Source organism: Eumetopias jubatus, unplaced genomic scaffold (genome assembly GCF_037043125.1).
Source record: "Eumetopias jubatus isolate StellerSeaLion01/CBP00866 unplaced genomic scaffold, mEumJub1_p1.0 scaffold_12, whole genome shotgun sequence".
NCBI classification, from domain to species: Eukaryota; Metazoa; Chordata; class Mammalia; order Carnivora; family Otariidae; genus Eumetopias; species Eumetopias jubatus.
The window spans coordinates 83,334,215-83,361,363 of NW_028274818.1; the positions used below are offsets into that span (position 1 = coordinate 83,334,215).

General features: G+C 42.7%; 2 protein-coding genes across 2 annotated transcripts; both read right to left on the bottom strand.

Annotated features, from left to right (window-relative positions):
- Positions 1 to 3,560: 3,560 nt before the first annotated feature.
- On the bottom strand, positions 3,561 to 10,628 carry RPS15A (ribosomal protein S15a). The gene is made up of 5 exons (XM_028091678.2): positions 10,535 to 10,628; positions 9,340 to 9,477; positions 8,627 to 8,706; positions 4,917 to 5,002; positions 3,561 to 3,694 (listed from the first exon to the last, which is right to left on the bottom strand). The coding sequence occupies exons 2-5, from the start codon at positions 9,470 to 9,472 to the stop codon at positions 3,601 to 3,603; spliced, it is 393 nt and encodes a 130-aa protein (XP_027947479.1). The 5' UTR covers positions 9,473 to 9,477; positions 10,535 to 10,628; the 3' UTR covers positions 3,561 to 3,600.
- Positions 10,629 to 16,742: 6,114 nt separating this feature from the next.
- ARL6IP1 (ARL6 interacting reticulophagy regulator 1) lies at positions 16,743 to 25,004 on the bottom strand. Its single transcript, XM_028091691.2, has 6 exons — positions 24,884 to 25,004; positions 22,548 to 22,681; positions 21,948 to 22,067; positions 19,592 to 19,709; positions 18,899 to 18,983; positions 16,743 to 18,484 (listed from the first exon to the last, which is right to left on the bottom strand). Exons 1-6 carry the CDS (start codon positions 24,917 to 24,919, stop codon positions 18,366 to 18,368), a joined length of 612 nt encoding a protein of 203 aa, XP_027947492.1. The 5' UTR covers positions 24,920 to 25,004; the 3' UTR covers positions 16,743 to 18,365.
- Between the last annotated feature and the right edge of the window lie 2,145 nt (positions 25,005 to 27,149).

The window sequence follows — 27,149 nt, forward strand, 5'->3', positions numbered from 1 at the left end:
AGGAAACAGTCTGCATTGAAACCGACTTTGGCACTTTGTAGTTATCTTGAACCAATGGTTTCACAACTCTTGTGCTTCACTTTATTCACTTGAAAAACTAGAGCCAGTTAATAGTAGCCACGATGTAGAATTGTCAAGATTAAATGAGGTGGTGTATGTAAGCTTAGTTCCACACCTGGCATATAGTAAAATTCAATAAGCACTAAAAACTATTAGTCTTACTAAGGCATTTGTATTTTTAGAAGAAAAGATTAACAGTACATGTTCGTTTGGAGGGAAGATTGATGGCAGAAGTGACTTTTTAAGCTGGCTTTTTAGGAACATCTCCAGGGAACAGGAAAAAGGCATGGCAGGGGGAGCCTTAAGCAAAGGCTCAGAAGTGGGGCACATAAGGGTTCAATTTAGAATTACGATTGGTGGGTGTTTGGAAGAATAGTGGATTAGACTGGAAAGCCAAGTGAGAATCAGATTTGGGATCTCCCAGAGCTTTGCTTTGTTTGGGGTCAGGAGTGGAAACTCCCTAGCCTTCAGTGAAAAAAATCACCTCTCAGATGTTGACCAGACCAAGACCCCTCTCCCTTGCCCAGAGAACTCCGTGCTCTTCTATCTAGCAACATTACCAGAGTTAACCCACATTACCCAGAGGTTAAGGCAAAACCACCTCTAAATGAGAACATAGGATGCACTGATCATGGACATCTGTGTGGTGGTTCTTCTGACCTATTTCTTTCAGTTTCTGATCAAAGGCTCTATGCTGTATGGAATCTCTCCAGAAAAATGCGTGGCTGTCACCAATTTTGCATGTTCTTTTCAGAAAGTTCGTCTCTGACATGTCAATAGATTTTAGGTTAAGAACCCAGGGTCTGGATAGGTGCTAAGGCCCCTTTTAACACTGCCTCAAAGTGCATCTGGTAGGTCCAAGCAGCTGTCACTCCTCACCACCCTAATTCCCCTAACCTCCGCCGGCCTGTGGCAGTGGCAGGCTGGGAGGGAACACTGGGTTCACAGCACACCTGAGGCAAGTTTTCCTGCCAAGAGGAACCTAAACTGTCTCCAGACCCTCAAACCTTGGGAGTCTAACCTGGGCCAACCAGCCCACAGCTCATGTTTACTGGGTCTATTTACTGGGTCTCAGAAATATGGGCTAAAGCCATCTGCTTCCCCATAAACACAAGGGACCTGTGCTATTAAATCCATCAACTGGCCACCCAATTTTCCCTACCTCAGCACCTACTTTTTTCTACCCTTGACCACTTCAAAGGACATTGGATCCCCCACTAAATGGTGGGGACAAATGGGGCCATTTTCTTGTCCTATTTTAGTATCTGGTATCAGTGCCCAGGAAGATGAAGATTCATTCAATCAAGATGTACTTACTGAAGCATCCACTGTGACAAGCAGTAAGGTTAGGGGTGAGATACAATAGTAAACAAAACCTGACCTGTCTTCCAAGAGCTTACAATCTTGACATTAACAGAAACGATCAACAATCGGCTCTTTGAAGATTCTTCTGGACTCACTCCACCTATGTCTGACAAACTCAACCGTATATATGACTATCAAGTACTAATTAACTGTACTTTACATAATCTCATCTTTCCCCTAACAACTTTGAAGGTTTTCCCTTATTCCCATTATGCAGATGAGGAAATCAAAGCTACTTAGCAGAAACTTTATTTCTGGTCTGTTAAACCCCTAAAGCCCATGTTTATTATGCATGGTCTTCCAAACATGAGAGGCCCTAAACCCAGATACACATGCCAACTGGCTTTCTTCTAACATTTTACCAAGTGAGGCCTACTAACCGGGGCCATTGCTTAACACATCTCTAGGGCCAGTCTTGGCATTCCTTGCTAGTTCCCACATCTTACAGTAATCCCTTTCAGTTACTATTACTGAATGCTTGCCATGACCCAGTCCTGGGCTGTTTCAAGTGTGCTCTCACTTAGCATCCCCACGGAGTCATTTTTCTCTTTTTACCTAACACAGGGAGACCCACAGAAGTTGTCACTTGCCAGAGATCACTTTACAACCAGGGCAGTGATAAATTCAACATCCCTACCCAGACTGAGATACCAGAGTGTTGAAAACTGCCTGACCTACCAGAAAGTCGTGTTCTAGATGAGTTACCAAAACAATCTAAACAGTTTAAAGTATCCTTTTTTTTTTTTTAAGATTTTATTTGAGAGAGAGAGAGAATGAGAGAGAGCACGAGAGGGAAGAGGGTCAGAGGGAGAAGCAGACTCCCTGCTGAGCAGGGAGCCCGATGCGGGACTCGATCCCAGGAGTCCAGGATCATGACCTGAGCCGAAGGCAGTCGCTTAACCAACTGAGCCACCCAGGCGCCCTAAAGTATCCTCTTCTGAAAAGGGAAAAAAAAAAAATCAAACCTATACATCCAACAGCTCTTAACACTTCACATCCTATTTGAGGTTAGACTTCTTGGAATCAGGGCTGCAATGTGGCCGTTTTTTTTTTTTTTTTTTTTTTTACTTTGCTTTACATGACTAAATGCTGTGAGCTGCCCCCATTCATCCCACTCCCCTGCCTGACAAATATAGCTTGGCCAGGTGCACAATGACCTATCTGGGCTCTCCTCCAAGCTTTCTCTTTGGCCAGACCTAGCCCTTCCAAGAATCAAGTCTAGCCTGTGCTGTCCAACATGAACACCAGCCACATGTGGCTACGTAAAGTGGCTAGCCACAATTAAAACGTGCCTTAAGTGTAAATAAATGTACAGCATACATAATTTCAGAGACTTATTACAAGGAGTAAAATTCCATTATCAACATGTTGGAAATGTATCATTTTGAACACAAATGTTATTAAAAAACCAATCCAAACTGTTTAATAGTTTTACATCGCCACTAAAAGTGGTTCTTGTTCCATTACTGGACAGCACTGCTTACAAAGGGGCAGTGGAGCCCTGCTGTACTTCACAGAAGCCGCCCTACCTGCTGGTGGTGGAGGTCTTTACAAGCATTCCCCCAGGTGAAGTGGCCCAGCAAACTAATTCTTCTCTAGTCCAGGAATACATTTGTGACAGGTTTACAGAAAAACTAGTTTTTAAAACGAGGTTTCATTTTCCTAAATGACGTCTTACCAACACATACTGCTAAAATGTTATTAACATGCCATCCAAATTTACTTTGAGATGCATCTTAGTGATTGTGGGCTCTGTCTGCTTCCTGCCTGCTTCCTTATGAGCACTTACACAGTTAACTGTAGCCAGGTCGTATCGTTAGCACAGTAAACAACTGTGCATGAAATGTGTATTGTCAAGCTAAAAACAGGAAAGGCACCACTCCTTCCAGGGTTAATATAAGACTCCAGAAGAGAAAGCATCACTACCTGGACCCCAACCCAGATTCAGCCATCCAGGGCTAGATACAACCTCCTCTGGGGAGCCATGACATGGATGGTGGGGTTAGCACAAGTCAAGACTTCCTTGTTCACTTCAGGGAAACAGCACTCCCCAGTTAACACAAAGGCTGTACACTGCTGCAGATGCTCCTGCTAACTCTGCTGTAAAGTTCAAAACGACCGAGTGAAGCACCAGAGTCCATTGAGGCATTTTATTTGCAAGTATGTATTACATCCCTAGAAAAAGAATCCCAGGATTTTCCCTCCTGTGTGTTTTCGTCTTGCTTCTTCATGGTCCATGATGCCAGCTGAGGTTGTCAGTACAATGAAACTATGGAGAGTTAAAAAAGAAAATGCTGGTGAGTTTTTTCCTAAAAATAGTTCAACACAGAGCGGCTTTCTGGTACAGAAAAAGACCAACATTCATAAGTGCTTAAGACGCTTTCCCATAACAAGACGCAGAAACTAATACTGCCTACTTGGCCAGCAGTGCAGACATAGCTCCTGGGACCCAAACACCCAAATCCAAAGACCTCAGCTACACAACACACTCACACAGCCTTGCCCTCAGCTAACACCGAGAAACAATGCTGTTAAGCTTAATTGAAAATGAAGACTGAACTCCTTTAATTTCAAAATGCCACTTTCTGTTCTCAGGTAAGGAGACAGAGTTTAAAGCAATAAAGTGCTGCTATAAACTTGACTGAATTGTTTCTGCCACTTACATGATCACAGACAAGCTACTGTAAAGAGACAGTCAGGTGGACAGTGGAAATCCCACTTGGCCTGGCTACCTCATGGGTTACTATGGGGATGGAGGTAAGACACATAAAGTGGTATGCCAACTCTGAGGCATTAACATCAGTATCATAATTACAATCAGAAATGACTCACTCATAGCACTGTACCTGTAACACAGTAACCATGAACTGGGAGTAAATTCAGCCACATCACCAAATATATGATTGGGGAGAGGGTGGGGGCTTAAGTTCTTAACCACAAACAGATAAGCACTTACTGTGTTGTGTCAGATACTGAAGTTCTTTACCAGAATTAAATCAGATGATAAAATAATTTAAGAGAATAATTACCATTTTTACAGATGAAGAAACCAAGGCCATGAGCTACCCAAGGCCTCACAGCTTTAAACTAGGAAAGCAAGGATTTGAACTCCATCTCTTACCAAGAATGAAGAAACTGAGTTTCTCCAGAAGCCTAGGGTTCAGAAGTGATTCCAGCCATAGAACGGGATCCCAATGAACACAGTATCAACTATATGCACTGAGCCAAAAGAGCAGACATTTAAGGGGACACAAATCTGCTGTCTCTCAGTTAGCCTGGACTCTCACAGGTCTCTCAGAACCTGAAGCCTAGCACATGAAATGTGGCAACACCTAACAATTAATCCTTGAGTCAAGACGGTTGGGGATGGAGACAAATACTACTATAATAACAACAAGAGCCAAACAAACAAAAAACTCAGCTCAAGTCAAACTGCACCACAGCAATCTTTAGCATTGCTATTTTCTTTTAAATGAGGAAAATTGACTCACCCAAACTGGCGGGAAGGGAGCAGGTTATTCTGCCATTTTTCTAGATCTTTCAGTTGCACATCGAATCTGGGGCTGATCACTCCACACTGTAAAAGCATAAAAGAAAACATTGTTCACATCTTACCAATAACAGAGAAACTTAGTACACAAACAGCATTCAGAAACCAGCCAAATCAACATTTCATGGGTAACTATTCTGTGCCATCTTGATATAAATGTCACTTGAGGGGCGCCTGGGTGGCTCAGCCGTTAAGCGTCTGCCTTCAGCTCAGGTCATGATCCCAGGGTCCTGGGATGGAGCCCCGCATCGGGCTCCCTGCTCGGCGGAAGCCTGCTTCTCCCTCTCCCACTCCTCCTGCTTGTGTTCCTGCTCTCGCTGTGTCTGTCAAATAAATAAATAAAATCCTTAAAAAAAAAAGTCATTTGGAGTTAGGACTATTGCCTACCTAGGGAGAGAAAAACTATTTAAAAAGTCAACACATGATGTGGTGAGCACTGCATGTTATACAGAACTGATGAATCACTGAACACTGTATCAAAAACCAATGATGCACTTTACTTGGCTAATTGAATTTGAATAAATTTTTTTGAAAAATATGCAAGAAGAAAAAAAGTCAACAGAAGGGGTGCCTGGGTGGCTCAGTCAGCGGGCTAAGCATCTGCCTTCACCTCAGGTCCTGATCCAGGGTGCTGGGATCAAACCCCATGTCAGTAGGAGTCCGCTTTTCCCTCTGCCTGCTGAAACCCCTGCTTATGCTCTTTCTCTGTCAAATAAAATCTTTAAATTTAAAAATATAAATAAAGTCAACAGAAGAGGGAGAACCCAAGGCAATACAGGGGAAGGTCAGGTTCAAAGCGTACATCTCTACGGGCTAGGGAGCTGTCCCAGAACAAATGGCCAGATTTTAAAGAGGTTAAGAGACCAAGCCTTAAGACAAAATTATAGTCAAAATTTTTTTACATAGTGAGGCTGAAATGAATGAGGGTCTCAAGTCCTTCACCTATAAACTAAAAGTGCAAAATATTAGAATTTTTAAAAAACAAATTCCAGACACTAAACTAAAATCTAAGAACTGGTATTCCACATCAGCAAACTACCAGGATACATTTACAACCCCAGCCAAGATTTTCCAAACTAATCTGGCAGAATGGGTGGAAGGCAGGAAGAGCAGAGTTCTTAGTTATCCCACCTGTTTGCTACTGTGACAAAGCAACAATTATCTTCCAATGTGAGAACTCTACCCAAGCCTACTCTACTCAACTCTAATTCAGTTATATAAAAATCTTAAAACACAATAAACGTTCAAACATCTACTAGCAGGCTATTTGCTAGATCAACTGGGTTTACAAAGTAAAAGCTGAGGGAATCAAAAGACTCCTTCATTAGAGCTAAACATGACCCCAACCCTGCTCACATCCCTACTCTACAAATCACTCATACACTTGAAAGTATCAACGCAGAAAGGTTCCTATTTATACACCAGAAATGGATCATGTGAGAACACTTAGGATTAGTACCATTAAAGTGTAAACTCCAGAGAACTAAGACAGCAGTTAGACACTTGTGTGCCCACATCTACACAAGTTCCAAAATACCTAAGAGAAAACTAAAGGAGACTATGAGGTTAGAACTTACTCAATCTTTTAACACAGTTACACTTCCACAAGCGGATCTGAACCCAAACAACTGAAAATGGCCCAAATCCTCTAAGTCAGAGGTTCACTCAGGTTCTCCTTTTCATGACATGATCTTAACAGCTACAGTGTCAACTGTCAAGGGCAATCCCACAATATGGACATAGGAATAGGGAAATACAGTCCTTTCTCCAAATAGACTCTTCTGAGGCCTCCACTCCACACCAGGGATTTTATTTATTCCAGCAGCAAAATCCCTCACTCAGCTAATAGAACTGAACCTCTCCCAAACCAGACAGATCTTAGGATGTGACCAAACCAGAATTCTCATATAATTTCTAACACTACCTTACTTTTCAGCCCCATTAAACTTCCACAGTATGGGGTATACCCATCTCTTGCATGAAGGTAACTACGGAAACACTGTCCTACAAAGGAGGAAAACTCAACTTCAGAGAAACTGAAAACTGGAATTTGTTTTACCCAACCAAAGTCAAATAGCTAGGGGTGCCTAGGTGGCTCAGTCGGTTAAGCGTCTGCCTTTGACTCAGGTCACTATCTCAGGGCCCTGCTCAGCGGAGAGCCTGCTTCTCCCTCTGCCTCTGCCTCTACCCGCCCTCGTTCTCTCTCTTCTCTCAAATAAATAAGATCTGGAAAAAAAAAAAAGGTCAGACAGCTAAGGAGCAGGGTCTGGATTTCAACTACCTCTTAGCCAGAATGTTTCAAATTATGTTACCACAGAACAAGGATGCCATAAATGAGTTCCACTTGGGAAATTCTCGGCTCAAACTTATTTCTCATGTTTATTTCTCAAGTTTTATATATAGTGAATATTCAAGAGGAATTCGGTGCACAGTCCTTAACCAACTAAGATTTTTTGGGGTTTTTGTTGTTTTTTAACATCAAGTCAATCTCATGGAGGACAGTTTAAAGATGTGCTATAAACTACGTACTGGAACCAGCTCCTCCAATGGCTACCAACTTGTTGGGAGACTTTGAGCGTAACTCCTATCTCAGGATCCCAACTCCTAAAATTAGGGAAAAAAAAAAACACACCCTTTTCTACTTCAAGAACACACTGTAAGGGTCAAAGTGAGAAACAATAGTGAATCCAAATTCTACTTTGGCGTTGGGAGTCTAAGGGCTAACAATAACAAAATACAGTCTCAAAATTAACTTGAAAACTCTTCTAACCCCTCGTAAAAACTTCACACCCAGTAGTTTTGATCTAACATTAGGTATCCACCCACACATGAAGCAAGTTCACTATATAGGGAAGCAACTTTGTACAACAAATTGTTGGACCAGGGAATAACCTTACCAATCAATCTGGCCCCTGCCACTAACCACGACTCATTTCTGGGCCTGTTTTCCCCTCATCTGTGTTGGACCACAGGATGTCAGGCTCCTTGTAAATCTGAAAGCTAGAAACCTGAACACAAAAAGCAGGGTAGCAATTCAGGGACCCTAACTTGTTACAGACACCTATCCCCAAAATACATGCAGTAAATTAAGCCACAAAGTCAAAAGATCAAATAGATCCCCTAGGTTATGCTGACAAGTCAAACTGAAAGGGAGTACAAAATTCAGACACCCATACAGCCCATACCAGCAAAAATATAAATATTAATATTGTTAGAGAACCACATTCAGTTCAAAAAACACAACATAAATCAGCAAAAGAGAGAAGGAACAAAGTTATTTACATCTAGGATTAAAGCCCCCCCCTTGGACGGCGTTAAGTTCAAGCCAGTGGGCAGGCAGCAGACCATCCAATATTCAAACACCAGTACCATCAGGTGCTCCTTTCACCCCCACCCTCCAGCATCTCCCTTCAGATGGCCCATACCCCACAAACATTAGGTCAACTAACAATTCTAGATCAAATACAATCCTGGAGAAAAAAATCAATCAAAATGTGATATAAAAATTAATGATTTTAATCAACTCCCCTTTTTCACCTAGATAGAGCAAGCACAACACAAATTTGGTCTTACAAGGGAAATTACAACATGTTTAACACCATGTTTGATAATTCTTAAGAATCTTCGTTGTGGAAAATAGTCAATTCTTACCTTGTTTAACCTGCCCGTGAGGTTCACAACAATCTTCCCCGCTCTGTGATCATCAATGATTTCAAATTCGCCAATGTAACCTACAGAAAATAACTGGCTGTATTAAAAGGGCAGATATGAGTTTGAGAGACCTAAATATTTATGCTCTAGTACTCCCACTGTTGGCCTACTGGGTTCTTTCACATCATCTCAGTGACTGTTTCTCTAATCAGCTTTGGCAAAGACAGTTGCTCTGAATCAAAACTTTTAGAGCCTAATATTTTAAACTTAGGGGCCAACACCCAAAAACCACCCACTCTACAATTCTAACAGGGGGATTATTTTCCCCTTGCCCATCCCAAAGGCTAATTTGTGCCCCAAGACATGTAACAATTCCCCTTTCCATCCCAAAGCCCTTAGAAGAGCTCGGGACCTGTTCAGTGGCATGCTGGATGGCATGTTGCAGCTGCGGTACTACACAAAGGCCAGGTTAGCTCCCGAACTACTAGCAGAGCAAGAGTCACAAACTTCCTCCTTTCAACAGTCCTAACTTTCTCAAAATAGCGTCTGTCCAAGCTATCCTGTCCACAGCCCTACTCAACTATCTTAGCTCCCCAGTATGACTGCCACCTTGCTCCCCCATCTTCGCAGTCCTCTCCTGCACCCTTCATTTCTACACAACTGATTCCTTTAATATTCTCACATGAAAACTTAAGACACAACAACACACTTACCATGCTTCATCATCACAGTGAGAAACCGGACGATGACTTTGGAGCACGGCCTAATAAGAACCTGGCGTTTGCCTCTCTTCTCAGCATTGTTAATGCTCTTGAGAGCATCTGCCAGGACATTCATGCGCACCATTATGGCTGTTCAGAGGAGGAAAAACAGAGGTTTTACCAGCATTCTCAAATTCAAAAGGCACCCTATCATTCCAGTAGGAACACCTCCTTTTCTTTCTGCCTCTACCATTAAGTTGTCCTATCTCTAAGCAGACAGGTTCCCCAGCGCAATGTCAGCTACCAAAACAATATCAACTACAGTCGGTCCGTTATTCAGAACGGGGCCCTGAGCATCACCGGGTATGTCTTCCAAACTTTTCAAATCCGGCAGCACCTGTACTATTAACACTGTCCTTTAAATCAACCCACTCAACGTCAGTCTTGTCCTAACATCCAAAAGATACCACTTTCACTAACACTCATAACTAACAGAACGTCCGTTCTTGCGCCAGCCACCGTGTCCTGACAACAACCGTACCACAGTGGCAAGCAGAACTTTTTACGTGCACCAGACTCGACTCCATCCTAATGGGCACGAACTGCAAGACATTCTAGTAACGCTGGGAAAGCTAAGGATGGAGGCCAAAGCATGCTTCAAGCCCCGACTCTAAGGATCCAACCTGCCTCCTCAAGCCCGATCAAGTCTCAAGGGAAATCCTGGAGCCCAGAAGATCCAGGTTAGTGCCCTGCAAACTGCCATCCCAGGCAGAATGCAGTCTTCCCTGCTCAGTGGCCTCAGCCTCCTAAGCTCACAGCGCGGCGGCAGTAATGGGAAGCTGCACAGCCCACGTCGGCCACCGTCCCCGATGCTTCCCGCCGCCCGGAGCCAAGGCGCTGCCCCAACTACTGAAGGGAGGTCCTGGAGCCGCCGACCAAGCTGGGGCTACCGCCTCTCCGAACGGTCGACAGCTCCGGTTCCCGCCAGTGCTGCGGCCTGAGCTTCATAGGCCGGCCTCCCCAAAATACAGAGCGTGAGGCGAACAGCATGACTCTCCCCTACGCCTGCCCAAGCCCCCGCAAGGGCAGCATCCTCGGCCCAGGAGGGCCGTGGCATCATCACACAGCACCGAAGTCGAGGCTCAGACTGCAGGATGGCCCGGATAGCCAACGGATGATGTTGAGCGGCTCAGACAGAGATACTCACCCGCACGGAAAGATGGCGGAAAAAGGACGGGAGCGGTGAGCGCACGGAGTTATGGGAAGCGGGTGGCCTATCGCGAGACTTTCAAAGGCGAGCCAAAAAAATACAGCGCCTGGTGGAAGGCGGACGAAGGGGCGGAGCCTCTTAAGGGGTGAGACGTAGAGAGTCGATAGAATCGACCGCTCCAGGGGAGACCAAGGGAAAAGATAGAGGTAACTTCCTTCTGGCATTTAATCTGTAAAAATGAAAAACTGAAAAGGGCCTAGATATTTGCTAATTTCTGTTGTAATAAGAGTTCACCATTTAGAATAAATTTTTATATTTGGGTATTTATAATTGCGGGTCTCAAAGGACCCGAACAAATCGATAACTGCCCCTGAAGGGGGCCTTAGGAACTGGAAAGACTTGCTTTTCTCCTTACACAACTTTGTTTTTTCAAATCTACGTATAGATTATTTTTTCAAAGAAGTCAAAAATATTTTTTAAGTCGGCGCTACCTTTATGACTCTCCCTAACTTTTTTTTTTTAAGATTATTTATCTATTTATTTGAGAGAGAGAGAGCGTGCACAGGAGCGGGGGTAAGGGGCAGAGGGAGAAGCAGGTTCCCCACCGACCAAGGAGCCGGATCAGGGGCCTCGATCCCAGGACTCTAGGATCATGACCTGAGTGGAAGGCAGACGCCCAACCGACTGAGACACCCAGGTGCCCAGACTCACCCTAACTCTTATAACTTGTTTACGGGGGCTCCAAAATGATTCTTTCTCCTTCTGGGATACAGTTTGGAAGAAGCCGCAAACGTTTCAAAATAAACACTCAGGGGCACCTGGCTGGCTCAGTCGTTAAGCGTCTGCCTTCGACTGGGGTCATGATCCCAGGGTCTTGGGACCAGGCCCCACGTCAGGCTCCCTGCTGGGCGCGAAGTCCGCTTCTCCCTCTCCCACTCCCTCTGCTTGTGTTCCCTCTCTCCCTGTGTCTCTCTCTGTCAAATAAATAAAATCTTAAATAAATAAATAAATAAATAAATAAATAAATAAATAAATAAATAAATAACTCAGGGTTGATTAAGAACTAACTTTGTTAGGTCTCTTACTTTCTCTGGGGGTTGATAATACTACTTCCCTCTTAAAAGTTATTGGGGGGCATCTAGGTGGCTCAGTTGGTTGAGGGGGGACTTTTGATCTCAGCTCAGGTCATGATCTCAGGGTGGTGAGTTCAAGGCCTGCCTTGGGCTCCTCGCTGGGCCCGGAGCCTACTTAAAAGAAAATGATTGTGAGGATCAGATGAGATAATGGGGCAAAGGGCTTGCCAGATGTCTGACATGTAGTAAATACTCAATGTATTTTGACAATGGAAACAACAGGGAGTTTTAGCTGTTGCTTGAATCCAGGGTCTGATACTCTGGGAGTAAATTCTGGCTCAGCCCTCTCTGCAGCTGAGTGACCTGAGGCTAGTTACCTAACATCTGAAATATTTGCAATAGCCTACTTACCTTGCTGTTTCATCCTTGACCTCCCTCTACCACCCGTTTTTCCCACATGGTAGCCAGAATAACCTTTTTAAAGCCTAAGTCAGATCATACAGTCTCCAAGGGCTCGCATCACCCTCAGCAAAATCCAGATTTCCTTATGAAAGCTTACAAGGTCCTCCGTGATGTGCACACCTGCCTCCAAGCACCAGCACACCAAGACCATTCCCCACCATTCTCCCCTAGCTTGCTTTTCTTTGAACACCCCAAGTATACTCCACCTCAGGGCCTTTGCATTTGCTTTTCCCTCTAACTTGAACCTTTCTTCAATTTGCCACGAAGCTTGCTTCCCAGCTTTCCTCAGCTCTTTATTCAGTCACACACACTCACTCATAGAGCCTTCTCCCCGTTCCCCATAAGTCCATTGCCCTGCTTAAGTTTTCTCCATAGCACTTTCCACCTGAAATATTGGAAGTGTATTTACCTGTCTCCATTAAGTTCCAAGCAAGGACATATTTGGTCAGTATTGTTCATGGTTGTATTCACAGCTTCTAGAAAAATTAATCTGGTATACAATAGGCCCTTCATACATATTTGATGAATAAATGAATGGGCAAATCAGTTTCCCCATCTGTAAAATGGGAATGATGCTCACAATCACTTGAAGTTGCTGTGAGGATAGGTGAAATAATCCATATAAAAGAGATTAACACATTATAATAATGTCATATGGTGACAGATGGTAACTACACTTACAGTGGTGAACACTGTAATATACAGAATTGTCGATTCACTATGTTGTACACCTCTACTATAACATTGTTCATCAACTATACTTCAGTAAGAAAAAAATAAATTAACACAGAGTCTGGCAGAGTGAGGGCTAAATCAACATTAGTTATTGGTATAGTCTCTCACCCCACCACACCCCTACCACTTCTCAAATCCTAAATGAACCCTGATGGGCGCCTGCCTGGCTCAGCTGGTAGAGCATGTGACTTGATCTGGGGGGTTGTGAGTTCAAGCCCCACGCTCACTGTAGAGATAACCTAAATGAACCTTGAGGAAAGCAAAACTCTCAGTTTGTACATCTCCAGGATATAGAATTCTCTTATAATTTACATTACAAAAGGACCATTTGCTTTTTCATTTTTTATTTTTTAAGATTTTTTTATTATTTATTTGACAGAGAGACAGCGAGAGAGGGAACACAAGCAGGGGGAGTGGCAGAGGGAGAAGCAGGCTTCCCACTGAGCAGGGAGCCGATGAGGGGCTTGATCCCAGGACCCTGGGATCATGACCTGAGCTGAAGGCAGCCGCTTAACCAACTGAGCCACCCAGGCGCCCCTTCATTTATTTTTTAGAGAGGGGATGGAGGGAGAGAATTCTTTTTTATCAGTTTTTTATTTAAATTCAGTTAATTAACAGAGTATATTACTAGTTTCAGAGGTAGGGTACAATGATTCATCAGTTGCATGTAACACCCAGTGCTCATTACATCACGTGCCCTCCTTAATGTCCATCAGCCAGTTACCCCGAGGAGAGAGAGTTTTGTTTTTTGTTTTTTTTAAGATGGCTGTTAGGTGATGGATTTTTTATTTTTTTTAAAGATTTTATTTATTTGACAGAGAGAGAGAGAGTGAGAGAGGGAACACAAGCAGGGGGAGCGGGAGAGGGAGAAGCAGGCTCTCCGCTGAGCAGGAAGCCCGATGCGGGCCTCGATCCCAGCGCCGGGAGAGAATCTTAAGCAGGCTCCATGCCCAGCCTGGAGCCTGACTTGGGGCTGGATCTTGCAACCATGAGATCATGACCTGAGCCGAAATCAGGAGTTGGATGCTTTAACACATTGAGCCACCCAGGTGCCCTGTTTCTTTTTTCCTATTTGTTTTTTTTTTAAGATCTTATTTATTTATTTGACAGAGAGACAGAGATAGCAAGCAAGAGAGAGAGAGAGCACAAGCAGGGGGAGCAGCAGAGGGAGGGAGAAGCAGGCTCGCCGCTGAGGAAGGAGCTCGACGCAGGACTCAATCCCAGACCCCTGGGATCATGACCTGAGCCGGAGGCAGATCCTTCACTGACTGAGCCACCCACCCAGGTGCCCCTCCCATTTGCTTTTTTAATGAAAATTATTTTGATTAACTGATTATCTGTACACTTAATGTTTTGTTTACTAAAAATGTGGAGTTCACCTTAACTGAGGGCATTAGCAACAGTGGGGAGCTAAGAAACCCACTTTCCTTCAATAGCCTTCCTGTACATAAATAGAAAAATAGCACCATCCACTATCTCTTTATACACTTCATTCATTCATTCAACATCTGAGTGTCTTCCATGTGCCCCATGTTGTACCAGACCCTGCGGGGACAAAGATGTTTCTGACCTTTCTTTTTTTTTAAAGATTTTATTTATTTATTTGACAGAGAGAGAGAGAGAGAGACACAGCGAGAGAGGGAACACAAGCAGGGGGAGTGGGAGAGGGAGAAGCAGGCTTCCCGCCAAGCAGGGAGCCCGATGTGGGGCTCGATCCCATGACCCTGGGACCATGACCTGAGCTGAAGGCAGAAGCTTTAACAACTGAGCCACCCAGGCGCCCCAGTGTTTCTGACCTTAAGAGGTTCAGATCCCAACAGGGAAAACAGACCTCTAAGAATACAATACCAGACAGTTTGCTATATGGGATGCCGATATGAAATGCTGTGGGGATGCAGAGTTGGCCTGGAAAGTTGCTAAAGATTTCACAGAAGTGCCATTTGATCTGTGTCCTGAATTGTGCTAAGGCTACCAAACTGCTGCTATGTGCTTCCTTTCTATGAACTCATAGAATCCTCAAAACAAATGTATAATGCCCCTCTATGAGATCTGTACTTTTACCCTCATTTCACAAATGAGATAACTAAATTCAATTTGAAACTGACAATTTGCTCTCAATTTAAAAAGTCAGGGGCACTGGGTGGCTCAGTCAGATTAAATGTCTGCCTTTGGCTCAGGTCATGAACCCACGTTCCTGGGATCAAGCCCCATGTCCGGCTCTCTGCTCCGTGAGGAGCTTGCTTCTGTCTCTCCCTCTGCCTGCTGCTCCGCCTGCTTGTGTTCTGTCAAATGTGTAAATAAAATCCTAAAAAAAAAAAAGGCAGGGGCTCAGTTGTTTGGGCATCCAACTCTTGATTTCAGCTTGGGTCACGGTCTCAAAGTCTTGAGGTCAAGCCACACGTTGGGCTCTGTGCTCAGCAGGGAGTCTGCTGGAGGGAGTTTCTCTCTCCCTCTCTTCCTGCCCCTCCCCCCCACTCTCACTTTTCCTCACTCTCTCAAATGAATAATCTTAAAAAGAAAAGTCAAAGCAAAAAAGTGGTTTCTTGTCTAAGCTACTAGGTAAATTACTTAATGGGGTTTGAATCTAGGACTACCTGATCCCAAAATAGGAAGGGTGTGTGGGGCAGTAGACGGCTCCAAGAACTAGGAGGGAATGGAATCCTATAAAGACAAATAGAAATCTCAGAATAGCTAGGCTGAAATTGGAAAACAGGGTGAAGGAATGGCAGAACAGAGGGCCAGTTGTAAATCGCCTCACAAGTTTGTGATTTATGCTGCAGGCAAACTGGAACCTGCTTGCTCAGAGATCTTCAAATAGGACTGTGATCTGACTTGTTAAAATGTTAACATGTGGAAGATAAACTGCTGGTAAAAACCAACTGGTAAAAACTCAAAAATCCCTTCACTTTTTTTTTTTCTGTAGACAGGGCACTAAGAGTGTTGTTTTTTTTTTAAAGTAGGTTCTATGCGTAATGTAGGGCTTGAACTCACAACCCTGAGGTCAAGAGTCACATGCTCTACCAATTGAGCCAGCCAAGCGCCCCCATTCACTCTTCACACAACTAACTGCAAATGACCTCCTCTCAGTATCCTGTAAATCTTGGATGATGGGACCTCCACTGGAGGTGGTACCAAGGCAAATGTCAAAAAGGGACTTTTGCTGTGGCCACAGCTGGCCTGGGAAGCCAGCCAAATGAGACTAGCCTGAGAATGAATCACAGATGCATAGTAGAAGACCAGCACTTCAAATATCAGGTGACCATGGAGAGATCTACAGTGACCGGGTTAAAATTTCCCTTTTCTGGATATCACCAAAACCCCAGGAGATTCTAAGAAGCCAAACTTTTGGTGGGAGGGGCAAGGGTCAGAGGGCTTGTCATTTGAATCTGTTCCCAAGACCCACGAAGTATAAATAATGAGGCCCACTGATAAAAACATCCATTTTTTTAAGTAAACTCTATGCCCGTTGTGGGGCTCCAACTCACAACCCAGAGATCAAGAGTCACATGCTCTACCGACTGCATGAGCAGGGTGCCCCCCAATTTAAAATTTTTCATAATTAAGAGTTCAAAGTGCAGACAGAAGTCAAACACCAATAAGCAAGCACTGAACTCTGAGCTGGGCCCTGAAGCAGAGATAATCATGACAGGACGTCTCGCGAGCCTCCATCGTTCCCTGCCTGTTCGTCCAGTGTGGTCCTCTCACGCTCATCTTTGGCCATCACTTACTGTCTCCTTTTCCATCTAGCATGGTGCCTGAATGTTTGCTGGAGGAATGAATGTATACCTTTTCTTTCATTCTGTTCTTAAAGAGAACCATGTAGGCACATAATGATCACCTAGGTTTGTTCATTAACCAGATGCACAAATCCAATCATGTAAACAATGTAAACACCTTAACAGCTAAGGTATAAAAAAGAAAGGAAGACACACAAGGAGGGATTCCAGCTTTTTTATTTTCCCCCTTTTACACAAAACAAAGTAGAAGAAATAATACAAGATTAAAACTGCAAAGTAGTTAATTGGTAGAACACATATACACAAAAAAATCCAGATAGCAAGATAGGCTTATCTACAATGAGGAAACACATGTAAAAATTAAGGTAGTTTGTAGTTTTCATAGGAAACATTAAAAAAAAAAAATCAAACATATACTACAATGGGTGCCACTGTTTACAGTAATATTGAAGGGGAGAAAACACTTATTAGGGACAGATATACCACAAGGTCCAGCATCAGTGCAGTAAATTCACAAAACTATATTACAGCTAGTTAATCAGAGTTTAAGAACTGTTCCCAAATGTCACATTTTCGGCCCTCAGAGGTTCATGCCTACAGATTTCAGCTATTCTAAATTTCTAGCTACTGAAAGGGAGAATGATTCTAAGACACTTTCCAAGCAGTTACAAAATCTCTGTAGACCAGAGGCCACCTATCGTCGCCAAAAGTCTGCTCTCCCCAGCAGCCCTTGCACTCTTCAGAGAGAGAGATCTAGGAAAAAAGTCAGATGCCAGCATAAACACCACCTCCTGTGCCAAATCTCTGGGGGCCAAAGCAGCCAGCAATTACCTTCAAATAAGAATCTTGAGGCTTACCTCCAAAGGCTTAGTCTGGTCTCGAAAAATTAGTAGGCTAAGATTATTTTCTACTGAAATGACTCTTGACTAAGTATAGGAAGACTTCTGTCCTTTATTGGCTGGTGTTGGAGTGAAGGTCATAGACCTGAGTCTTAACCTATTATGTACTTTAGTTTCAGTCGGCTGAAAACCTGAAATTAAAAATATGCTAAAAATCCTAAACACAAACTTCTGGAAGCCTGCTGTTAAAAAGCCTCTAAGGATCTACTAACTTGAAGTCTAAGAGCAACGAGAGACGAGCTCAAAGCCTGTCATATTCCCCATTTGGGAGGAAAGATCAATGTTTCTTACAAATTACTAAGTTTTTCAAAGGCAGAAACCAGCACATACTAGGGCATGGAATTGGTTTCATTTTATTCCAGAGGATTCTTCTCCCATTGTATAGAAACAGCATGAGGAATGAATCTTAATTGGTCTCTTCATTGGAAGTGGTCAACTTGGTCTCTGTATTCATGAAGCCAGGCAGTTTAAGCAGACTGTGGAAGCAGACAGTAGAACCAGCTTCCTGTAGCCACAGACCACTAACTTGTATCTAGCTAAAGCAAAGATCAACTGGAACAATTAATTATCCAAAGTCACAGTTAACTGTACTAAAAGGTGAAGTTCACCACTATATTATTTTAAAGGAAGTTGCCTAAAAGTAAGAATGCAATTAACCTGGGTGGAGAAAAATCAAAACAAGTCGTACTCACGAATGAGTTGTCCATATAAGGCCAACTGATGAGAATGCATCCAGCTACACTTCACATGAAGACACTATGCATAAAGCCTTACTCGGCAAGTCTGAATTTCTACGCACTAAAGGCAAAAGAGGGAGAGCAAAGAGCTACTTCTGTAACATTTTAGTATCCAGACAGCATAACAGAAACTGTTCCCAAGGACAATGTATATGCCATTCATTACACTGAATAAAGCAGATGCATTATTCATTTTTCTTTTCTTTTTGTTTGAGAAGCTTATTTATCTCCCTTTTGGCCATTCCAATGTACTTCAAAATGATTCCATGCTGGTTTAATCCAGGAAGCAACAGTAAGAAAGTCACTTAAAAATAAACAAAATGAAGGAGACAGCAATTAATTTCCTCTAGATTATTACATTTTATAGAAGTAGTTTCCCAGACTATTAGGCACTCTAATGGGAGGAACCAATAAAAAATCCATTACTTTCATTGTATTTATCCCCAGAAACTTCTGCTATCACACCCCTCAACCTCAAATAACACACACTGCTTACTTTTACCTCTCGCATGTCACTTTCTACCTTGGTTATTATGTTTTAATTTACTGTATGACCACAAACTCCCAGAAAACAAGGACATGGGTTTTAGTCATCTCTCTATATTCCCAATCCTCCATCTGTGCCTTAATCTTGATAAACACACACATATTTGTTGACTAAGTTCCAAACAGACTTCAGTGGCCAGAATATGCCTATAGTTCTTCCTCAAAGACTTACCTATCAGGTAGGTGAGCAGCAGGTTGTGGACTTGCTGTCCCACCCAAGCAACCGCAGCAAGAGAAACAATCATGGTCATGAAGTACTGAATAATGAAAACAACAAAAATTTATCAGCTCCTAGAAGAAGACTAGGAAGCTTAACTGTAGGATGTTGTTTCAAAGGTTGGAAAATAAAATAATCCAGTCTTTATCCACTTTTCTTTAGAGACTTGGTATTTATATATTATATAAAATCCATAGAAAACTCCACTAGATCTACTTCATGGAATTTACACACATTCCCTCCTAGAATTACTATAATTCTCTGTATAAATTAATTTACAATAAATTATACTACTTTTACAATTAATAATTCACATTGTGACCTTATGTGAAGCTAAGAGATAAGAGAACAAATGCTTTTTAAGTATTTGTCTTTTTATTTCAATAAGTAAAAACAAAAATTTTGCTCCACTAGAGTACAAAATTAAATGGAAATGGAATTTAACTTCCAGTAATTCAGTCTAATTCATACAAACATTTATGAATGTACTCAAGAGGAGTTAAACCAATGGATAATGATAAATATCAAACTACTGAATATAAATATCAAACTATTAAAACAAAGGCTATCATTAGACTACAATGAAGTAAAAATAGACCCAATGTTAAAATTTTGCTTTACTGAAATAAGTCAAAACTAAAAAAGTACCATTTTAGGCTTTTCTTCCTTTAGTGTAAAGAGGCGTTTCCACCAGCCCACAGCTCTGCGTCGAGTTTTTACCAGATTGCTACAAATTTCATGGAATCTTTGCTGTTGCTCAGTGGTCCTACAAAAAAAATTTTCCCCTTCACTATAAGCAAGTCTTTATAGTAAACAGAAATACATCATCCTCTTAAATTTAAAAAGCTATCCCCTAAATAAAGTTTAAATAAAAAACAATTCACGTTATCTTATAATCGTGAAAAAGTTTCTTTACCATTAAGAAAACTCAGGAATAAGTTTTTACGTAAAGACATGTGTATGTACAAAGCAATGGTAATCTGTCCTTCTAAAACCACGTTTGGTTAATTATAGTAACAAAAGACTCAAGGCTACTATGGGCCATGCAGAAATCAGTATAAATTAATTTCTCTCCTCCTATATTATTTTTCAAATCCAAAAGAATTCTGGGTTGTAGCCCATCAGTGTCTCACTATTTTGAGGAAGACGATGAGTTTCTACCCTGCAGCTCTGTCTGCACACTCTTCACTAAGATAATAACTACTCCATTCCAAGCATAATACCCTCAACTGGGCTTCATACACTTGATGCGAAGGCAGCAACGAACAGCTCAAATCCAAATTCTTTATAAATTTAGTTCCAGTGAGGGAAAATACAAACAAAACAGCAGTAAAAATATAAAAAGATAATCCAAGAAAGCCTTTTTTAATGTTTTTTGGATTCTGATTAAAAAAAAAAAAGTTCACCCTTATACTGTCTTTGCTATACAGATATATTGGCATAGAACCTACTCTGGGGGGGGTAGATTCCTTTTGCTCCTCTAGTTCCAGTCCCTGTAAAACTGCAGTGATAGATACAGCAGAAGGGTTCCTGATAAGCCCTGGAACTTCTTGTAAACAACTAGATGTTAAACGCCACCCATGGTCAAGGCTGAATTGTGGCTATGCAACAGTGTTCTTCCTTCCTCATTAAGATCAAAAAATCTTAAAAAAGATCAAAAAATAAAACTGCTCTGGACTGAGCCACATACTGATTACCATGAAACTACCAGTGTTTATTTCTGAAAACTTTTCTCCAGGAGTTATGAATTAGCAGATTAGAATGTCATCTGACTAATAAGGTCAAGGTCAGAAGTAGATTTCCTTTGTTAAGTTGCTGCATTACATGATTACAAACTTGCCCAAAAAACAGTAGCCTAACTCATTACTACATGTGAAAAACAATTCAAAGCGCATTTCCTAACACTAATCCTTTCTGCTAGAGGGGAAACATTTTTAAATAAAATGCTTAATTATCCCATAACTTAAGCAAATTTCCTAAAATGTCCAAATTTGTTCTTAAAAGATCCATAAGGCATGTATTTAAAATTATTTATTTTACAGAATTATTTTATAATTTGCTATTATCAGGGAACAAAAAAAAACTAAAGGCACATGTAGACTACTGATCAAATTAAACAACCAAGGGAGAAAAGCAACTAGGACCAAAAAAAAAAAAAAAAAAAAAAAAAAATCTACTCCAGCATCTAGTTTTGTTGATTATTTGGATCAAAAGTGAGAAATGCAACATTCCAGAGGGAAGTTAAAATACTTTAATGCATCTGTTCTGAAGCACTTTCTATGCATTTAGCTAACTACCACTACACTGTGTCAACATCAACCTTAAACACAAGATGCATCTTAAGAGTCAAAATATTTCACAGCACTCAGAACAGTGCCTAACAAAAAAGTAGACATTCAATAAATAGCTGCTCAATAAATGGACAAAAATTTACGTTACTGTTTTTATATTCATTCAAAAATAGCCTGCAAACTATAGTATCTTAAATAAAAAAGAAAATAAATGTAAAATATAAACATACTATTTCTATGAAAAGCTCAGTACGAGTTCTGCAATACTTGAATAAACATTACCTCAAAAAACCTCACTTCAATAAAAGGTCTAGAAAGGAAAAAAAGGTGAAATAAATGCTAAGATCCCTGGGTGGCTCAGTGGGTTAAGCCTGCCTTCGGCTCAGGTCATGATCCCAGGATCCGGCTCAGCTGGGAGTCTGCTTCTCCCTCTACACCCCGCGCCCCCCAGGCTCCTGCTCACGCTTGCAAAACTAAAATCTTAAAAATAAATAAATAAATGCTAAACTATAAAAGAACTATGGAGATATAAGTACTGGAAATTCATGATTTATAACTGAATCGGCTAAGAAACTCTTCATATAAAAGCAACAATCCTAACCCCTAGGTATCCAATAGTTGGGACAATTCTATGTGCTTAATTACAGCACACTAATCACAGCCACCAGGTTCAGTAACTTCACAGAAACTAGCAAAATCATTATACCACCTACCATTTATTGGAGCCAAAAATTCTAGGAGCTAGAATGGGAACAAGGTAGTCAGCCAAGCACAAAAACATAACAAAACAGGAAACACCGGACAGAACAGATGGATCTAGATAGTAGATAGTCCTGTTTTAGAAAAAAAAAAAAATGAAGGTTAGAAAAACATAGTCATTACTATTACTAGCTGAAGCTGTTTATTCACTTAAGTCTTTTGGGTCTCAAAGATGTTTTATCTGCCTTTTTCATTCTCAGTTTCTCACAAGTGGTTTTCCAGGAAGCTTCAGAATGTGATGACATCATAGTTGCAATGGTTAATGTAAATATCAAGAGACAAAAGCTCCTTGGGGTCCTCAATACTTTTTAGGAGTGTAAAGGGTCCTAAGGCCAAAAAGTGTGAGAGCCACTGATTTATTCAACTGCTTTAAGTTACCAAGTTTACTAAGTACTACAAATTCTGAAAACTAGGAGAACTGCTCCAAGAAAAGGCATTCTTTACAGATTACACATTACAAAAGACTTAAGGCACTTTCAAAAATGGAGGCTGTGTATTACCTGAGCCCTTTTTAATAACAAGCACAATCCACAGTAATTTAATAGCTCACTTACAGAAACACCAAAGAAACCACACCCATGATGGCAGGTGGAAACCAGGCTCTTTCCCATCTGAGGACTTTATCAGCCATCAGCATCACTTCTCCCCATCCCTGCAGCTGCTCTTCCAGACTTGCAGTCTCTGCAGCCTACATAAGACCAACATGTAAAGCAATCATTTTACTACTCCCAACATTTCTTCCTAGAGAGTTAAATTTTTTTAAGACACCAAGAATGTAAAACAGCTCTCAACCAAGTCACTATCTTAAATTAGGTCCTAAAAAATTCTGCAAATCTGGTACCAAAGACAGAAATCAAATGCGCGGGGCCGGGGGAGGGGCGGGGGGGAGGCCAACCTATCATTTAACACTCACCTTCCAAGTCCAAGCAGTGGGCTACTCTTCATACATCATGTAACAATCCTTATAGAGCCCCTCATAGTGTATGGGATAATGAGACCCATTTAACAAAGAAAAGTGACCTCAGAATGGGTAACTAGCTTTCTCAAAGTCATGCATTACTAAGTGGCAGCACCCAAAATATAAAATTAGATCGCCTTACGTTTGCTCATTTTTCAGGTGGTGAGAATTGATCTGTTGTTTTGTCATTTCATTGATTTATACCCCTACTTCTAAATCCATTAGGAAAGCCTCTCCCTGAACAGCATTCAATTTTTAAAATAGCTTTGTGTAATGGAATCATTTAGATGCTGGCATCAGTTGCACAATTAAGTAAAACTACTTTCACCAAATTACATGAGGCATCTTAAGCTCAATATATCTCAATACAATGAGTGCTTCTTACACTTACCAGGACATTTGGTTAGACTTCAAATTTCTCTGCAAATCTGAAAATCTGCTGAAAGTAGACTTCTGGAATGAGTCAATGTGGCAAAAAGCCCCTAAACTGATTTTGGTACAGGAAAAAGAACTGACAGAAACCCATGTGCCCTTATAAATGTTATCACTGAGAAATATACAAAAGACAGAGGACAGTGCAGCCCAATCTTAATAAAGTTGCTATCTATCTGTGCCACACTCATCACTTAGGTGACTCCAACATTTCTGACTTTATATATCATGCTTGATATAGTTAAATATGAGATTACTATGTGCCAGAAACTCTTTATGTATTTTATATGCTTATACTTTAATTAATCCTCCCAATATGCTAAAAGGGTGGTATTGTTACAAACCTCATTTTACAGATGAAGTAACAGATACAAGAGAGGTTAAAAGATCTGAACCCAGGATATCCAAAGCCAAAGGCTTTGTTCTCCTTAAAGTTACACTGCTCTGCTGGAAAGAGCAGCCGAACTCCAGGCCAGGATCTGTCATTTCAATAAACTGTGTGAATTTGGGCAATTCTTTGTGCTTCAAGCAATCCTCTTTAACTGGAACCTGGCTGGGGCTAACTATGCTAACTAAAGAGAAGTGTGTTTGTGTGTGTTTAAACGAACAGGTCATGCATTTCTAGAAACCAATGCAAAATGAAAATCTCTCGCACAATCAAAACTTCCCTGCAAAGTCACTTAATTCATTAGCACCTGGGCTCTTGGAATGTCAAACTTCAAAGATTAAATTCTTTGGGTCCTCTATTCATTGTGGCAACGGACAAAAGGCAAGGCTCTCTCTCGTTTTTGCCTAGATCGAGCCGTGAAACTCGTAGTGAGGTTAAATTTGTCCGCCTGTGATACGTCACTGCAGTTTCTTCAGACCCCTGCTTATTCTAAAGTCATCCCGTGACACACACACACCCCTCCTTTACAACCTCCAGACAAACGCAAGGTCCTCCCACTGTCCTTCCTGCTGGACCCTGGTCCCAGTTCCCTGCGTTGAGCTCACAGCCTCCCTGCGGTTTAAGCTGTGCCAGCTCTAACAAATTTCGGCAGCGGCCCTTTGACCCTCCACCCCTGTCCAAGTGTGGGGGAAAAAGAACGAAAGGTCAGCCTGGTTGAAATCAAAGAGGGGGAAACTCGGGTATGACTGGGGGCCCGGGGCTCAAGAGCGCTCGACAGGCCCCTCGCGGCCCTCTGCCCCAGGCTTCACCCCAGGCTTATCGCAGGCGCCCCCCTTCTCCCACTTCCTTTTCATTCCCCATTCGCGGTGCCAGATCACGCGCCCTCCTCACCCCGTCCTGTACCTTCCCCAGGGGATGTTAGGGGTTGACACGTCTAGTGACCGCCACACTGCACCTACCCAAGAGGCCCAAGGGGCGGACGTCGTCGCCTGCGCCTGGGAACCGGGAGGGAAGGGCCGGGCCCACCACGGGTGATAGGAACGAGGCCGCAAGCGCCGCCAGGAGAAGCCCACCCAAGTCCGGAGGCCCTGCTTGGTTCCCTCACGACTCACCAGCAGGTTTGTGCTGCGATTATCTCCCTCCGCCATCGTCCCTGAGGCGCTGCCTTAGCGGGCGCACACCGCCCCCCAAACAAGGTTTCCACAGAGACCCACACAGCAACCCTAACGCTAGGGCACGCCCCGCAGGCCGCTTATATAGGCCAGCCACCTTTCCCGACAGTCTCCGCGAAGCCCGCTCCTCATTGGGTGGATTGAACTCAAGTTTCGGGGGAGCCCGACCAACCGCTGTCCAGCGCATGGCTTGAAATTGAGGTCAAAGGAGACGGAGGCCGCTCAGGGCGAGGGGGCGGGGACAAGGAACAACCAACCAGTGCCCAGGAGCAGTGTGACGCCCCGCCCAGGTCTTTCGGAAGCGGTTGAACGGCCGCTGCTTTTCCTCCCCCCCCACCCCCCCACCGCGCCTTGGTCTGTCCGCGGTAGAACCAGGGGTGGCGGCCATGGTAGCTCTCGGACCCTCTTCTGCTGGAGTTCAAAGCAGCTAAAGAGATTTGCGGGAATTGAGTCCTTGAAGAAACAGGACACGCATTATCCGGCGCAGGGCAGAGATGGGCGCGTGACGCTGACCTCGCTGTGATCAGAGAGGCCCGGTGCCCATCGCTGTCGCTGCGCCCCCCCTGCGGCCGCTCTCGCCGCCCTGGCCCGGCCCCTGGGCAACTGTTTAGTCCAGTCTTGAGACGCGGACACTTGTGCCCACCCCATGAGGTTTTGAGGACGAGTGGAAAGAGCTGTTTCTGTAAATTGTCGGCAGTTTACCCCATCTAACCATTAAGAGTAAGGCCTTAGCTAGATGGAGAAAGGAGGAGGGAATCTGGGCATAGTTCTCCCAACTTGGGGAAAAAAGCACCGATTTACGAAGGTGGCTTATTCATGTGGGTCTTCAGGGAAAACCTTTGTGGGACGGGGCGTTTCGGTTACTTATGAAACGACGAGCTCCTTCTCCATGAAGGGTCTGGTTTTTGACAGAACCTTGCTTACACTGGAGGTCTTGATAAGGAAATCTGTAAACCCTCTGCTAAGCAGTGGGATTCATCAGTAATTTAGGAACTAGAGTAACTACTAGATAATACTAAGATGAATTACTTCCACGTCTTTTCTCTGCAAGATTTCAAAATGCATTAAGTGCTTTTTCAGTCATGCCAAATGTTGACCTGGTCAGAGATGTTTCAGGAAACCTTACCATAGCTTTTACCTTTCAGCCTTTTATCATTTTTATAATCACCTTTATTATGCCACAAATTTATTTTAAAAGAATTCCTTAAATAACTACCCAGATTCTTAAGAGAACACATGCTGCCCCTAAGAAAGCCAGTGGGGACAGGAGCAGTATGAGTTTCATGGAAGGGTGTGAAATTTACTGTGGATCTTGGGGGTGGGAGGAGTGTCTGTGCCTTTGCAAAGGAAGGGGACTCTTCAATAAAGGGCCACTTTGGGGGGAAAATACGGTTTTGTAGGTAAGATGCAACAGTTGATACAGAGATCCCATTTGGGGAGATTTTAAAGCTATGAAGTTTGAGGAGCAGGCCCTGGCCTCCCTCTTCAAAAGAAAATTAAAAGGTCCCAATCCACAGCCACATAGTGAATATACTAAGCACTGAGTGCAAAATCTTGGTAGAGACACAGAAGTATCTCCTTCCAAGGAAGCCACAGAATTTTTATGCTTTAAAAATGACATTTCTACTTTGGGAAATCAGTCTCTGCTACAAAATGCTTCTGGTTCACCCAAGTTCCCTACCTACAGCTTAAGACTTCAACACCAGCTTATGAAATTGAGGTAGGTGAAAAAAACTGAAGCAACTCAAGCAGCACAGGCTCCCCTCTCCCCAGTATTTTTGTTACTCAAAGAATTTGCTCCCACACCTATTTGCAACTTCACAGTCCAGGAGCACTGGTACAAGGTCTTTCTGTAAACTTCCAATTGGTTTAATTATTTAAAAACACCTACCCTTAGTGTTGTTTTTTTTTTAAAGATTTTATTCATCCACTCGAGACAGAGAGAATGAGAGAGCGAACACATGGGAGGGGGGAGGGTCACAGGGAGAAGCAGACTCCCCCAGCGGGGAGCCCGAAGCGGGACTCGATCCAGGGACTCCAGGATCATGACCTGAGCCTTAGTGCTTTCTTTTGAGCTTTGTTTTTGTACTATAAAAAGAGGATATGATCTTTTGAAAGGTGCCCCATGACAACACAGTTAACATAAATCTTCTTATAATGATCTAGCAACAAAATGCAATCTGATTTCCAGATATTTAAAACAAGC